Source organism: Triturus cristatus, chromosome 7, assembly GCF_964204655.1.
Source record: "Triturus cristatus chromosome 7, aTriCri1.1, whole genome shotgun sequence".
NCBI classification, from domain to species: Eukaryota; Metazoa; Chordata; class Amphibia; order Caudata; family Salamandridae; genus Triturus; species Triturus cristatus.
The window spans coordinates 1201315170-1201330756 of record NC_140590.1 but is presented as its reverse complement, the minus strand read 5'-3'; the positions used below and the strand labels follow the sequence as shown (position 1 = coordinate 1201330756).

The following is a 15587-nucleotide window of genomic DNA, read 5'->3' as shown; positions in this document are numbered from 1 at the left end:
GCATCTTGCAAAGTGCAAGCGGTCGTTTGCTGCCGCTCGAGTAGATTTTTACTCGAGCGGCAGCTTTCTCAACGCGGACTGGTAGTTTCTCATCGTGAGCAGTCGCGAGCATACGCAACCACTCACAATGAGAAACCTGACCTCCCCTCGTTGAGAATCTCACCGGGAGTTTTTTTTTCCACGCTCACGATTGGCAACTTGATGTTGCTGATCGTGAACAAGGAAAAGGTCTCGCCGGGATGTAATTTTGCTCACTCGCGGTCGCCAACTTGACGTTGAGGACCGCGAGCGAGCAAAAAATGCCAACTACGCTTCGTGATTTTGCACTGTGCTACGTCCAATTAGCGTAGCACAAACTACACAAACTTCGCAAGAGTAGCGTAGTTGTCCGCCCAGGGTTATTCAGAATCTTTATTTTTACAAAATAGGCAGGTATATTGATTACTCGATACATGGAGCTCCGATTGATAATGGGAATGCTCTACCGCCTTAACTTTGCGCTGAACTTCTTTGCTGCATTATTTTATAGGAACTCTGTTTACACATTATGCCATCCCTAGAATGGTCACATTCATAAACGAGCATTTGCAATGCAATAGGTCTCGCATTCATGCGAGTTTAAGCTATTAACATTGCAACTAACAATGCCTTTTATTTTTGTTTTCGTTTTAAAAACATAAATAAAAGGCATTGTCATTTACAATGCCATTAGCTTAAACTCGGGTAACTCCGAGACCTATTGCATTACAAATGCTTGTTATGTTTTAGGGGTAGAACACACAGAGTAAGAGGCTGGTAAGCAGTCTCTCACTGCCCAGATATCGAAAGATGACCAACTTCTAAGTGCCAACAATCTACGGAGAAGCTGTGAAAAGTGATTGTTTTTTACAATTCTCCATCCCTTTTTCAGCTTTAATTCATTTGTGTTTTCTCACAACTTTTAATTATTTGTTTGGTCAGTCGCTTTCATTCTTTCGCCCATTGCTTTTCCCTGGCTTGCCCCACGGCCTCATCTTCAGATTTTGAAGTTCTTTTGCATCTTTTAATGATTTTCTGTGTTTCTTCACGAAGAGTACCGGTTCCATGTGCTGCCTCTATTCAGGGTGCACTGGAGACACTGGTCAATGTCGTTCTGTTCTGTGTAGAATTCAATTTTTGGAGCCATCATGACTGCAGACACTGAACTATTCTTGCATGACAAAATACAATCACTAAGCTGTACTACCCGTGCCCCCTGCTTTCACCAGGTGAAAGGTGTTATTATTTTATTGAAACCAGTAACCGCTGACAGAGGACAATTCACTACATTGTGATCTATATTATGCGCCCAAAAAAAGTGAAATGTATGGTGCCTTGCCTGTATGTGCTAAGAGGTCGCGCAGTAAATGCTTTCTACCCATATGTTTTTAAAAGTACAGGTTCAGCATAAGTCATTCAGAAGCACTAAGAGGGTGACGGAAGCTACGTCTGTTTGTGGCCTGGCGAGCTTTACAAAGGGTGACTAGTGTCTGCCCAAAAGGATGTGTATGAAAAATCCGTACACGGGTAGTGCCGTGGGGGGGACCGGGTCTCTAGCAGCACTGCACTCCTTCATTAACTACTACACGTGCCTGTATTAAAAAACACATTACTTACCGGTAACAGTAGCTTTGTCATATAAATCATGATGTTTATTACGTACATTGCACACGTAAATCTATCTGCTAAGCCACTAAAAATATGTGGCTGGCAAGCACCAACATATGTGGCCGGGTTAACTAAATTAGGCAAAAAAAAAGGCAATGTTATGGTGGCTTGTCTGTATGCTAAAGGTCGCTCTGCAAAACACTTAAACCATATCGTTTCCAAAGTACCAATTCTGCTTAAACCATTTACAAGCAGAGCGGCGATAGCTACGTATTTCCAAATACAGACCAAAACAATTTATAGCGTAGCTCCACTTAACTTAATAATTATTTTTTATGTGTATAAAAATCTAAAACGCTCCATACAAAATAAAGGTTTGGGGAAAAAAAGCAGAACGAAAGTCTGCTATAGTCTGATGTTTTGAAGTAAAAACCTACACTTCAGAAAGGAAACCAGGACAGGATAATTAAGCGCAAACAAGCCGAGCGAGACAGATTGTAATCTATTCGTCGGCAGCATCTGTGGGATGCAAAACAAGCACAGCAGGATGCTAAATTTGTGCTCACACGTAGGCACGTAGGCAGGTTAAATTAAAAAATGCTAAAAGCCCCGAAACCTCTTTCGTTTTCAGTCTCTAAATTTTTATAAAGGTAATATGTAAAGCTTTTGCCTAGTCCAAAACACTGCATCTCTTTGTCATCAACACGCGAGCGGTAAGTACAGCAAAATGCAAAAGTTGTGCTCACAGCGTTGCAAAGTTACCTATATGCTTGTTACACACGCGAGCATGAATTTATTTAGTTCATATTGACCATATTATAGCTTATTGAATGAGCAAACAATTGCAGCTAACTACAAACACGTGCAGTGTACAAAGTAGCCTATGCATTTATTAAACTCGCAAAAGGTAACCACAGAAAGATGGTAAAATTGTGCTTTTACTGTTATAAAGTTGCCTACGACAAACCACTTAAAAGTCAACTGTAACCATGCCACGCCAAATGTCTTGGCCATCATAATTAAGACTAGTACAAATACTCTGCATCCATGTTTAAGGCAAGAGTTGCCGACTTTGGAGCTAGCGGGAAGTAGGTTCGAGTCACAGCGCTGACTCACCATTCTGTGATTGTGGACAAGCTTGTGATCCCCGTGCGTACGGAACAAAAACATAAACGTTGTCTTCCTGTAATGTAACTAGTGCCTATGTAAAACGCTTCAATACATTAGGGCTGAGTTTGCGCTATATACAATTGCCAAAGAACAAAATGATACTTAGAACCCTGAACTGCTGCTGAGTTAGGGTATTTTTTTTTCCCCGAGATTGACGGCAAAAACTGAGACCCCGATCAGCATAATAAGCGAATAAGCCACCAGGACAGCGGATGTTAGAGGAGGAACCTGACGGGCAGGAGGGTAGAAGAATGGTTAAGCGCAGAAACAAATGATCAACAGAAAAAAATGCACAATCGGCACAATTCTGTGATGCAATGCTGCCGCTCTGGTTACAGAGGCTAAAATAACTGCCCAGTGTATAATTCCACAGAGGAGAGTATCCAGTTACAGATGAAGGGGGTGATCTCCAAAACAAATTAAAAAACGCAGCGTGAGAAACAGATGGCACACTGCACGCAATTAAAACAAGTGCGAGCGGAGCGGACGAAAACTGTAGTTAGGCGCCGCTGCTTCGGGACTACATGAAAGTTACCATAGGATCAACAGCCAACAGAAAGCAAAATAACAGCAGCAATGCCACAGGTAAACCAATCGCAAGCGGAAAAACAAATTACACGGAGTTTAAGCCAACATACAGATTACTTTATGTCTCGCTGAGACAGCGCTTGCAGTGCATGCGCTGCCAAGGCGAGACCTAAAAAAGTAGCTGTACTTCAGTTTTTTAAATACGCATTTTCTTTTTTGTAGTGCATGCTTTCAAAGTTTCTGTAACTATTGATCAGTATCAATCTTCTTGAGTGGAAGTATTTCTCCCTTTTCCTCCCAACCTTTTACACTACGTTTGTGCAACAGTCACATTATTTTTATTGGTCTGATCAATTTTTGGTCTCTGTGGAGAGAGCACTGCCAGAGGGAAGTAACAGGAAGTCTATTACTTAACATTTGTCTACTCAATGCTTGTTCTCTCTTCCTGAATACAGTGGCAGGTACAAGTTACCATCCAATTACCAAGATGGTTTTAAATCGGTTGCACCTGTTTATCTGTATCGTATTATAACCAAAAGAGTCAAATACTAATGTGTTGCTTGTAGTAATTTTAGCATCACTTGAAATACAATTACATCTTTTCAGACTCAGATGACCACACTCTACAGTGCAACTAGTACAACTAAAAATTGAAATGAGTCAGCTAGACTCAGTAGATGATGCAGTATTATAGGTGTAATGAACAACAGTAACACCCCTATGACTTCAAGATTGATTGGCTTCTGCTATGATACTTCTAAGAAAAGAAATAAACTTCAGGCGTGAGTACACTGCACCTTTCTGGGATTAAGACAATATGTGTAATTCAATGGCAATCAAAAGCCATGGTGCAAACGTACATAATCTTCCCTAGGTTCAATCATGAAGCCTCAAAATCAAGTTCACTGAAGCATCGTTTTCAGCCTATTTCACATTTCCAAACCAAAAATCAATTTTGTGGTTTCTTCAGATTAGTCAGTTTTGGGTATGTATTTGTAGAAATGAGCTCAGAGGAAAGATAAAAACAGAAGTGGGAGAGGGTGATCTTACCTTAGCAAATACACTTTCCCTGCGGAGCCCACTGCAATATCAACAAGACCGTCTCTTGTGAGGTCCATCATCCCACTTATTGATTGACCAAAGAACTTCAGTCCAGGAGAAACACTCGATCCATCAATTCTCTGCCAGGGTCAAAACAGTAGTCAATTTCACAAGAGAACAGCACAGACACCTATATCAGAGATACTGGAAGATTTTCTGTATTCCAGTCCTGGAGCTAAGACAGTGGTCATGAATAGAATAGCCCCTCAAGCATCTCAAAAATCATCTATACCTTTAAACATAGGACTTTTCAAATAAAGCATTTTAAGTGTAACAGTGATAACAATATTTGAAAAATAAATTCCCTTTAATTGTGAGATGTGATTACATAGCAATTTTTTAAAACATATTTGTATTTTATTTTATGAAACACATCAACTAATAAATACAATTCCCTTGTGCTTACACTGTACATCCTATCTATATAACGTGCACATTTGAGAGGAAAGCAACAAGGTCAATTGAGTTTGGCAACATTGCATATGGGCCTCAGCCCGGGCTCATACACCCCACAAATGTACAACCTAGATATATGCCTCCCAAGGGCCACATATCTGCTCATATTTTTGGGGCATCCTCTGGCTTTGTACACCTCCCGTCCATCAGGGAACGCCAACTAATTCCCATCTTCTACATTTTAAGGGTAGAGGGCTCGCTAGTAATCCACAGTTGGGCAATGTCTCACCGTAGCAATAGTGAATACCAACAGGGGGCCTCATTTATGAAAAGTGACGCATCGCTGCGTGAAAACAGTGATGCGTCACTTTTCACTGCGCCCTCCCTGCGACTCCAGTGATGCGTCATATTTATAGTATGACGCATCATGTCGCAAGGAGTCACAGATACGTCAGTATTTCTGACGTATCTGTAGGCGCAAAAGTGACGCATCGCTGGAGTGTGTCACAAAAGTGACGCAACTCCAGCAATGTGTCCTTTCACATGGGGCAAGCCCCATGTGAAAGGGCCTGCGTCAGTCTTACGCCTGCTGTGAGGCAGGCGCAAGAAATTGACGCATTTGCACACTAGAAGTGGCGCAGTGAAATCTCGTAGATTTCACTGCGTCACTTCTACGACCCTTTTTTGCATCAAAACGCCCCCCTTGCATACATTATACCTGGCGCAGGTATAATGTGGCGCAGGGGTTTACAAAGTGACGCATCTACCTAGATGCGTCACTCTGTAAATATGGCGCAACATGGCGCATGTTTTATGCCACTGGTGCGTCACAAAAAGTGACGCACCGGCGGCGCAAAAGTGACGCAGGGGCTCATAAATGAGCCCCAGGATGTCTAGTGTCTAAAGGTGGGGGGGGGGGGGGGTCATCATATCATGGTCAAAATATTGACCTGCAATAATATTAACTTCTGTAAAGCGACTACACTATACATCGTCATGGTAAGTAGATGTAGAGATAAGAATAGTATCTAGAGTCCTCAAAATATACGTATGTATACTGTGAAGGTGACATTTTTGAAGTTTGATATTTCGACCCTGATATTGTGACATCCATGTTTCGAAAAGGCTTACATTTACTATGACTGCAATAATGTTTACATTATTATTTTATTGTTATGTGTTAGTTGTCTAAGTATATTTTAGTGTTTTTAAGTTAACATGATGAGGACCGTGTTGAAATCTCAGCTATGAGGTTGGGAGGCTGGAAGTCAGGCTACCTGTAAGTGGTGCTACGAGATTATAGCCTCATTCGGTTCATAGTAAGGTGCTACAGTGAGCTACTGTGTTAAAAACCTTCTTTATCTTGCAATATGGGCATTTTCTTCCAGGTCATTTCATGCCATTTGAGTCTAGCAGTTAGACGGTATCTAATGTTTTGCCCCAGTCCCCTGGAAAGGGATCTAATGCCAAGTCCCCATATGGGGCATGCTTCTCTAACAGTGGGAACGCTGCAGTCACATAAACACACAAACAGTAACTGCTTTTACCCTGGTCTACCAACAATTATTATCCATATAGATTTACTAGCTCTCTGGTGTGCACCATCCCTACCCAGCATGCATGTCTTCGACATGGGTATATTTAAAGGCACAATTAAAATGTGTCTATTCTACACTTTTCCAAAACACCCCTCTGAAAAAAAGAGTCACAATTTATAAGACTTCACAAGTCGAAGGGAAAATAAAAACAAAGCCTTTGCAAAACTTTCTTCTTCTCAAAAGAAACAGCTTGACTGTGCACTGCTTGTGTGTGGATGGAGGGTATGGCCACAAGACTGTTCCCTCACCCCAGGGGCGTGAGTCAGCGGGACTGGCACACACACGTGATGGGGAAACAGCATATTCTGACTGCGGCAGCTCGGTCTCCTCAAAAGATGGTTCAGGGTCCCAGATGTCTGGACTCTGACAATCACCCTATTCACTATGTGTACTAGCAGGAATTATATTGAAAGCTGAAACGTTTCTGTTTGCAGTGCTGACAAGCATGCATTTTCAGAGAACAATTTAAAAGTTAGTTATATAAGAATATTGACAACAAAAATATTATCTGTACAGAGTACGCCCCAGCCTGTTAGCATGCAAAGGACCAATATGGAGCTCTGTAATGCACCCCTGTATTCTTCAGAAAGCAACCGTTAACTGCACAAACTGGGGGATATTATCAATAACGTGTGATAATGATCGCAAAAATAGCTTAACGCAACTTTGCACATCGCAGTCTATTGATGGAAAATAACGCCATGTTAATGTTGTATTCTCAACATGGTGGCACCATGCGATAGTCTCACGATAACGAGCCACATGACCGCGTTAAAATTAACGTGACACCGAAAAAACGCGTAACACGAACGCGTAAAAAGTTGCGATATGGCCAATCGCGATACAAAAATCAGTGATAACCAGCGACAGGCCTGCAATTCCCACGCGTCATGCGGGAAAATGCACTATAAAAGCAGAAAAAAAAATGCAAGAGAAAATAAACTGCGCAGCCCCACAGATTACCAGCAAGGAACCCCGGGGTCGGGAAAGGCCAAGGAGAAGAGGAGGAGAAAGACGCGGTTCAGTCCGCAGGAAAACAGGATCATCGTTAGAGGTGATAGAACACTACCAACAACTGTTCGGCACATCCAACATGTCATTGGCAACAAAGATGCAAATATGGCAGACTACCTTGGACCATGTGAATGCAGTTGCAGCGTTGAGGAGGACAGTGGAAGAGGTCAAGAGGCGCTGGAATGATGTGAAGGGCAAAACCAAGAAGAAACTTGATGCCAACATGAAAGAAGCAACGCTAATTTGAGGTGGTGGTCCAGTGGCACACCAGGAGCTGGATGACATGGTGTAAATGGTGGCCACAGTCATCATTCGGGATAAGGTGCCAGGAGTTGGGTATCCGGACACTGCTCAACATGACCTGACACAACATCAACAGGGTGAGTACTGACCAGGGACTGGGGGGACGGGAGAGATGAGCACAATGGCACACATGCACAATTAAGTAGAGCGCACTGCACACCCACAATGACTCTGGATCATGTCCCTTATCCCCGTGGCACAATGCAGCACACATACAAACACCAAGTAGGCCCCCGTACCTCATGTCCCCAAAGGGGTCCCACACCACACATCACCAATCTCACCACCAACACATGCACACGTGCAAAACCCAGCAAAGATGTATATTTGGGAGCCACACTGACAATGCAAGTGACACTACATGACGATTAGCATGGCTGCAGGCCAATCATCATGACATTGTGCACGACACAACACTGAGGTGGCTGAGTATGGACCACATCCGTAAAGAAGCTGGTCACACTCTGACACATCCACGTGCACAAACAACCCCTGACATCAACAACACATCTGAGGACAAACCATGCCCAAGAGTCACAACTCGACTAAGAGCCCAATTCACCCAAGTCCGCCACATCTCAGCACTGTAGAAGCACAGAAGTCAAAGGCACACCACCTGAAAGGGATAAGGGGCCACCAAAACAGAGCTGCAGGGGCGACTCACCCACAATGCAGCACACACACATAAGAATAAGAGCACCTCAACATTGACATCAATGTGGTACAAACTGCAACACTTTCACAACAGAACACAGGACACCACTGGTGCCACATGTGTGTCCAAAATGGCCAATCACATCTTGCATAGCAGGAAACTGTGAGATGAAAAGGACGAGTACAACCTCACATACCTGATGTAGTACAAATGTCCACTGTCCCGCATCAAATAGGCATCTCCTCCCAAACAGTCACAATGTACATTGCCATGCAGTCTGTATGTAAACTTCACCAATGCGTCAACATACATGGAAAACACTGTGAAACTGCATCTCCCCTTTACATTGCAGAGGGACAATCAACACCTCCTGCAGAGCAGACCCTACATCACGTCAGTGATGATGGAGACAACACCCAGGACATCGACCTAGAAAATCTCCAACGGTTCATGGACACCCTCTGCACACCACCTCCAATAGCAGGTCAGCCCAGCACCATGGAGGTGAGCCCATCCCCTGCACGGACCACACAGCAGGAAGCACCCACCACCACGTCTGGGTCCCTGCACCTCACTGAAGAACACATGGTGTTCCAACGCCAATTGTTAGACTGCCAGAAGGAGATGGCTGAACAGGTGCGGGTGGGGTTTGAACTCATGGCAGCCAAACTAGATGCCATACGTGTGTGTCTAAGTCCCATCAGGGACCACTTACAGTCCCTAACGGACACCCACAGTCCAACAATCCATTGCTGGCATAGCTGGAGTCATGACTCGGAGACAAGAACAACTGTCCAGTCAGAGTGGCTACAGCGATGTCATCCGTGATTTGGGAAACATAAGGAGGGTCATGGAGAACATGGAGCGGATGCAGGTACAAGGAATGGCTACCATGGCTGCACACGAGAAAGCTGTAGATTGGATCTTCCATGCCCTGCAGATCCTCATCATGGGAGTGATGCCACAAGAAATTGCGCAGATGAATGCTGCTGCTCCTTCTACATCCACATCTCCGGCCCCTGATGTGTCAGTGTCACACAGTGCTGCAGACCAAACACCACCACCCACATGTGAGGCACATGAAACGTCAGAGGCCGATGATGAGGATGAATCTGCCTTAATGGTAAGCAGGAAGCAGTAGCATTCATCTCCACCATATGGCTACTTTCTGCTTGGTTCTGCCCTCTGCATCATGCGCTGGAATAACACCTTCCACTCTCCCCCGATACACTCAGCGACACTAACCTTGCACCTCGACATGGACTGCCATATATTGTTTACAAAACAATGACACAACAATCAGCCTGCGGACTGGACTCTTTCCCTTCCAAGTAACTTGTCAAGCCCTAAACAACTCTGGCTGGCCCTCCAGGGGGGCAACATTGTAAAGTGTCGTCTAAATGGCCCAGTACTAAGGCAGCTTCAACACTCCAATGAACGTGAATAATACATTCCAAACACACAGATGTGTCATGTCCATGATTAATCAAGTATGAAAGCATGGACGAATGTAGGGGCAGTGATTCCCCCTTATGTCCATGTTGCACATGTTGTGGGACTTGAGTCACAGTGAACATCTCTGCATCATGGTGGTACATATCTGACCCCAAAAGAAGCCCTGTTGTCAATTGTAGGTCACAAATGACAGCCTATATGTAATGAATTGTGACATGTGAGATGCTGATGTGTGGGATTCCGTACTATCTTTGACACACAGAAATGGCATTTCGAATACGTGACACCCCAAACAGTCTCTCTGTACAGAGGTGACACACTCACCAGCTTTTTTCAATTTCTGAGATTGTTAGCACTACATGTTGCACTTACACTTGTCAGAGTGATGTGCCTGTACAGAGGAGTGACATGCACTCAGAGAATGTGTGCTTGAATGAATTCATTTGCACATGCTGTGCCTGTGGTCATTTTGTACTGTCCCATGATTGCTAAGGACTGTGACAATGTGACGTGCTCATGTGAAGAAATTGTCAATGATGGTGTTCCTACGGGCTATTCCTGATGCAGCTGCAGTGGGGTGTGGTCCACCTGCCAGATCTTCCTCATCATCGACCGGTGCATCTGGCACTAGTAGCCATGGGGAATTAGTGCGTTCACATATGTTGTGCAACACACAACATGCAACGATCATCTTGCACACAACGTCTGGCGGGACAGGAGCCTTACACCTGTGATGTCCAGGCACCTGAAACGTGACTTCAACACACCCTGGTGCGTTTGTGGGCTGCATTGTACTGCCTCTGGGCCTGTGTGTTCAGGGTTCGGAGAGGTGTCATCATCCAAGGGCAGAGTGCATATCCTTGATCACCTGTGACAGTGCAGAGAAACATGAGTCAATAGTTGGTTCTGCATGATGTGTTGGCAGGCTCACTGGTTCATTGGTGTGTGATATGTGTGACTTAGTGATTCCTGTTTGACATGTACTGCTTGTAGCAAATGAGCGGCATCAATGTGTATTACGTAGCCTCCCTGCTGCTTATCCCTCCCCCGAGCCTCTTTTCTAGTGTGGGCAGCGCGGTTGCATCACTTGCACTCCTACAGCACACCATTGTCATGCCTGTCTGCGCATGTCCACAGGACTGACAACGACACTGTGATGTTGTGCGTTGAAGGTGGGCAGACACATGTGTGTCGGCCTATGGTAAGGATAGGGCGGACACAGATGTAGAGTTCATGGCTGGCTGAAATCGCCATGCGTTTGAGGGTAGGCCTTTGGCTTATGCTGCGGTAATACCGACACACACAATAGTTGGTATGTATGATCCCGGACCCCAAGCGGGCTTGCGCTCCTTCATTTACCCCTTCTGCTTAGCCCGCAGTCCAGGGCATGCTACATTGCAACATTGTCCATTGCGGGACAGGTGGCGCCGACACTACAACAGAGACACAACGCATTAGTTACTTCCTTGGCAAGGCCAAAACATAACCACGCCCAGAGCCCAGGGTTGATTAACCACACCCTTACGCTGGACTGTCGTACGTCAGTCCACTCCGCTTACGCTTACAGGGGGGTATGACACAGCAACATGTCCCATGTCTACCTCACTGCCTGAGGTGACATGGTTACGTCCGCTGTACACAGCACAATGTTATGTGGTAGGGCCCGGGGCCCTCATGCTAACATAATGACCACACTGACACACTGAGATAGTTTGTGGAACTGGCTACGGGCATGTGCGCCCGGCCACTTTTATTGCCAGGGTCACATGTCCAGTGAAGCCTGTGCTGGATGGGTGTGGGTTGAGTGTAAGCCAGCCCTCAGGGAGTGGTTGGTGCTGGCAACAACTACAACAGTGATCAGACAATCAGAAGATCAAAGTTCAAACAGAAAGGGTCCATGACTTGAGCTGCACAGAGTTAGTGGAGCCCGGGATGCACTGCAGCCGGCATAGGCACACTGCCACAGGACGGTGACTTGCAGTGCACTGAGGTAGGGCCACGAGAGCCCAGCGGGTCCTCGTCGATGTCCAAGGTGAACGTCGTGGAGTATTTCGGGGGACAGTGGGTGGTGTTCTTCCAGGGCATGATGCAGAGGGCAGAACCAAGCAGAAACAGACAATATGGAGGAAATGAATGCTACAGACTCGTTCTTAACACCAAGTCAGTATCAGCTAAATGATGATGAAGACAACCCCCAGGCCATGTACTCAGATGCCACCAAAGTTCTACCAGAGAAAGTCCATGAATTTCGGGGGAAACAGAGTTAGTGGCATCGGAACTGAAGAGAGATGCAGTCTGCGATGAAGTCTGTGCAATGATATAAACTCTGCCATAAATAAATCAAGGCTCAGTTCCAAATGTGTGACCTACTTGACCGCAGTGTAGGCCGGAGGCAGCGGTCAGCAGGGCCCCACAGCCACGTGTCGTTGGCTTGCAATGCACAGAGTTAGTGGCACCAGAGCAGTTGTTGATAGTGTTCGATCACCTCCATAACGAGGATCCTTTTTTCCTCCGGACTGAAATGCATCTGCCTCTTACTACCCTCCGTGCGTACAATGATATGAACTCGGCCATTAAAAAATCAAGACTTAGTTCCAAATGTTTGACCTACTTGACCACAGTGTAGGCCAAAGGCAGTAGTGAGCAAGGGACCACAGATACGTGTCATTGGAATGCTATGCACAGAGTTGGTGGCACAACATTGAAGGGAGTACAGTGATATCAAACGTCCCATTAGCATATGAACTCGGCCATCATGATATCAAGACTCAGTTCCAAATGTGTGACCTACTAGACCGCAGTGTAGGCCGGAGGCAGCGGTGGAGTACGTCAACGAGAAAGGAGTGCTGTGGGCCTGTCTCCCGGAGGCCAGCGATGGTCTGAGGAGGCTGCCAAGGTCGTGGGCCTCGGTCTTGGAGCTTGCACTAGCACGCCCTCTTTGACACACGCTGTGTCGGCAGGTAAGCAGTTAGACCTGGGTACACTGAGGCGGCCAAACGGGTCTGGGGACCAGCGGCCTGAGGTGCAGCAGGCGCACAGGACCGCCGGCACCACCGCTCATGACGTTGGCCTTGTGGCAGGGTGAGAGGTGCCGCCCTGGCAGACACGTTGGCCATTCCGGAAGAACACCACACCCAGAGCAACATGCTTTTTATTCACACCCCTACGCTAGCCTGGCATACTCCGGGCCAGCCCAATCCACTCACGCTTGAAGGGGGGACATAACAAGCTACATTTCCCCGATCTTCCCCAATGGCTGAGGTAACATGGTTGCGTCCACTGTCCACTAAACTCCAAACACCAGCAGTGTATGTCGACATGAACATGTCTGTGGTCTGCATACTGCAGTCTGGCCGGCACATCCATGCCACACTTGGCATTGTGTACATTCTCATTTATGGGTCACTTGCCTCCTTCATACATGCCTGGTTCTCACCTCTCCCACATTCTGCTATTGTTTGGCTGAGGTGCCATGCCGTTGATGGCTTGTGTACATGGCTACCCCAGGTTACCACTGTAAGTTGTGCTGTCGTGTTTGGTAGGTGGGCATGTTGTTTGGCATATTGTATGTGACTTTGTAACGTGTGCATTCCCAGAGTTGTGAGCTGCATGATTGTGGAGTTGAGGTGTGTGGTGAGTTCATTTGGTACTTACCAACGAACAATGCATTCCCATAGATGCCAGCCTCAAAGCGCTGGTTGATGATGGAATGTCGGAAGATGAAGGAATCATGCACACTGCCTGGGTAGTTGGCGACGACATTGGTGAAGAGTCCCAGGTGGTCCACTATTGCCTACACATTGATGGAATGCGTGTGCTTCCTGTTGTGGTAATTGTGTGCAGTTGTGGCAGGGGGCATGAGGAGTACATGTGTGCAGTTGATTGCCCCCAACACATGCGGGAGGCCAGGTATGGAGTAGAAGCCTTGCTTGGTCTCCAGCTGTTCCTGCGCAGTGTGGGGGAAGTGAAGGTGCTGGGGTACCAAGATGATGATGGCATCCAAGACAGGTGTTATGAACTTTGATACGGCTGGCTGTGAGACTCCTCCGAATCTGGCGGTTGTTGGTTGGAGGGTACCAGAGGTCAACAGGTGCAGCACAGCCAGCAGCTTTGTCTGCAGAGGGATGTTGGTTGTCTGCTGAGTTGGTACCGTCAGCCTGTGGTCAATGATGGTCAGGATGCAGAGGATGGTTGTCCTTTTGAGCCTGTAGTGGACAATGACATCCTCTGGTATTAAGTCTGTGAGGCTGGTGCGTTTTCTGAAGGTCCACTGTCTTTGTCTACGCTGCCTTTGTGGTAGTCCGGGGGGGGTGTTCGGGGGGTGGCGGGCCTGGGGGTGGTGGTGGTGGGTGTTGTAGCCTTCTTGGAGCCCCGAGCTGCATGATCAGTGGCTCCATGGCATCTGTTGCTCTTCAGGTGTGGCTCTGGACTGGGCTCCCTTTTATGGTGCAGGTTGTCGTCTGACTTAACACCAGGTAAGAGCAGGTGTTAAATCCCTGCTGCTAACGCACCTTATCGCATGTTTTGTGATCTTATCCCCAATCTGGCTAGTCGTTGAGAATGTTGCGAAGTGGTGTTGTAGCGGCCTTGTGCATGGGAATGTCTAATCTGCATATCATTAGCGTTAGTTGCCGGTGTCATCTGTGGCGATGCTTTTTGTGGCTGCTATCACAGGAAAACTGGTGCTATCGGCTGTTAGCACCAGCTTGTGAATAGGGCAATACATTTATCACCACTTTGGATGAGATAAAGTGCTGCTAACTCGGTGATAAGTCCTTGAGAATATGCCCCACTGTGTCATAACCACACCCAGGCACCCCCAATTGATTTCATCATTCTCCTATGGAGTTGAGCAGTTTTACTGTGACAGTGTATCTCCGAGGTAAAAACAAGAAGGGCTCGCTCTTCTCTTATTACTTTGGTGCTCATTTCTTTCCATTCAAATTACTTTACCCAATTGTCGTATTCTTTTCTGGCGCCCATGATGCATGAGTTGGGATGGTGGATTTAAAAGGGTAACCACGGAGCACAGTTGAAGGGAACAACTTGAGGTTCATTTAGAAATAGGTGGAACTGAAGCACAACTGTAAATTGGCAGCGCTCCATCCAGCCAAATTTCTCAATCCTATTTTGAGGTAGGGAAACACTGGGATTGGATTGGTGGAGGCTCAACCACCTTCACCAGCAATAACCCTTCACCTAGAAGTCCATTCACCATTGGGCCACCAGATCATAGTGACAGTCATCTGCCTAATTATTTTGGGGAACCATCAGTCTATTTTGCTGCCCCGAACTGCCATGTTAGGCTTGGCAATTCCAGGCAAGAAATTTGCTTAGTTCAACTCGGGTACTGGGAGAAAACTCTCTGTGAATCAGGGCCATTGAATTGTTGTTTTTCCAGAAAAAAAACTACTGATTTGGGAGTTTAATCCTGAAAAACAAATAAGTTTGCAATGTAGGCAAAACAAAAATGACTCCTTCTCAGCTCACATTTCGGCCTTCAGAGCAATTGCTAGAAGGGTGGTTGTTAACAAATCTTTAGAGATCCCCATCAAGAAGGTATGGGCCTCAAAATAAGGTAAATGATCCCGGGACAGGGAAACCGAGGCCAGAGCCTACACTTGTCTGTCAAGATGGCAGATGCTGCCACCCACCTTGATCTAAATGACACCCTTAATCTCTGTTGTGGAATTTTGTGTGGTGTGATAGCACCTTAGGAACTGCTAAGTACGCAAATTTCT

At 46.2% G+C, this 15587-nt stretch overlaps 1 protein-coding gene across 2 annotated transcripts in view; it reads right to left on the bottom strand.

Moving 5' to 3' along the window:
• The window catches only part of LOC146811598 (integrin alpha-M-like), a 500127-nt gene that overhangs the window by 185936 nt on the left and 298604 nt on the right, over positions 1 to 15587 (bottom strand). For both annotated transcript variants that reach the window (XM_085618578.1, XM_085618579.1), the window contains one exon: positions 4375 to 4505. In XM_085618578.1, coding sequence (XP_085474704.1) covers positions 4375 to 4505 — 131 coding nt within the window. The remainder of the gene's footprint in view (positions 1 to 4374; positions 4506 to 15587) is intronic.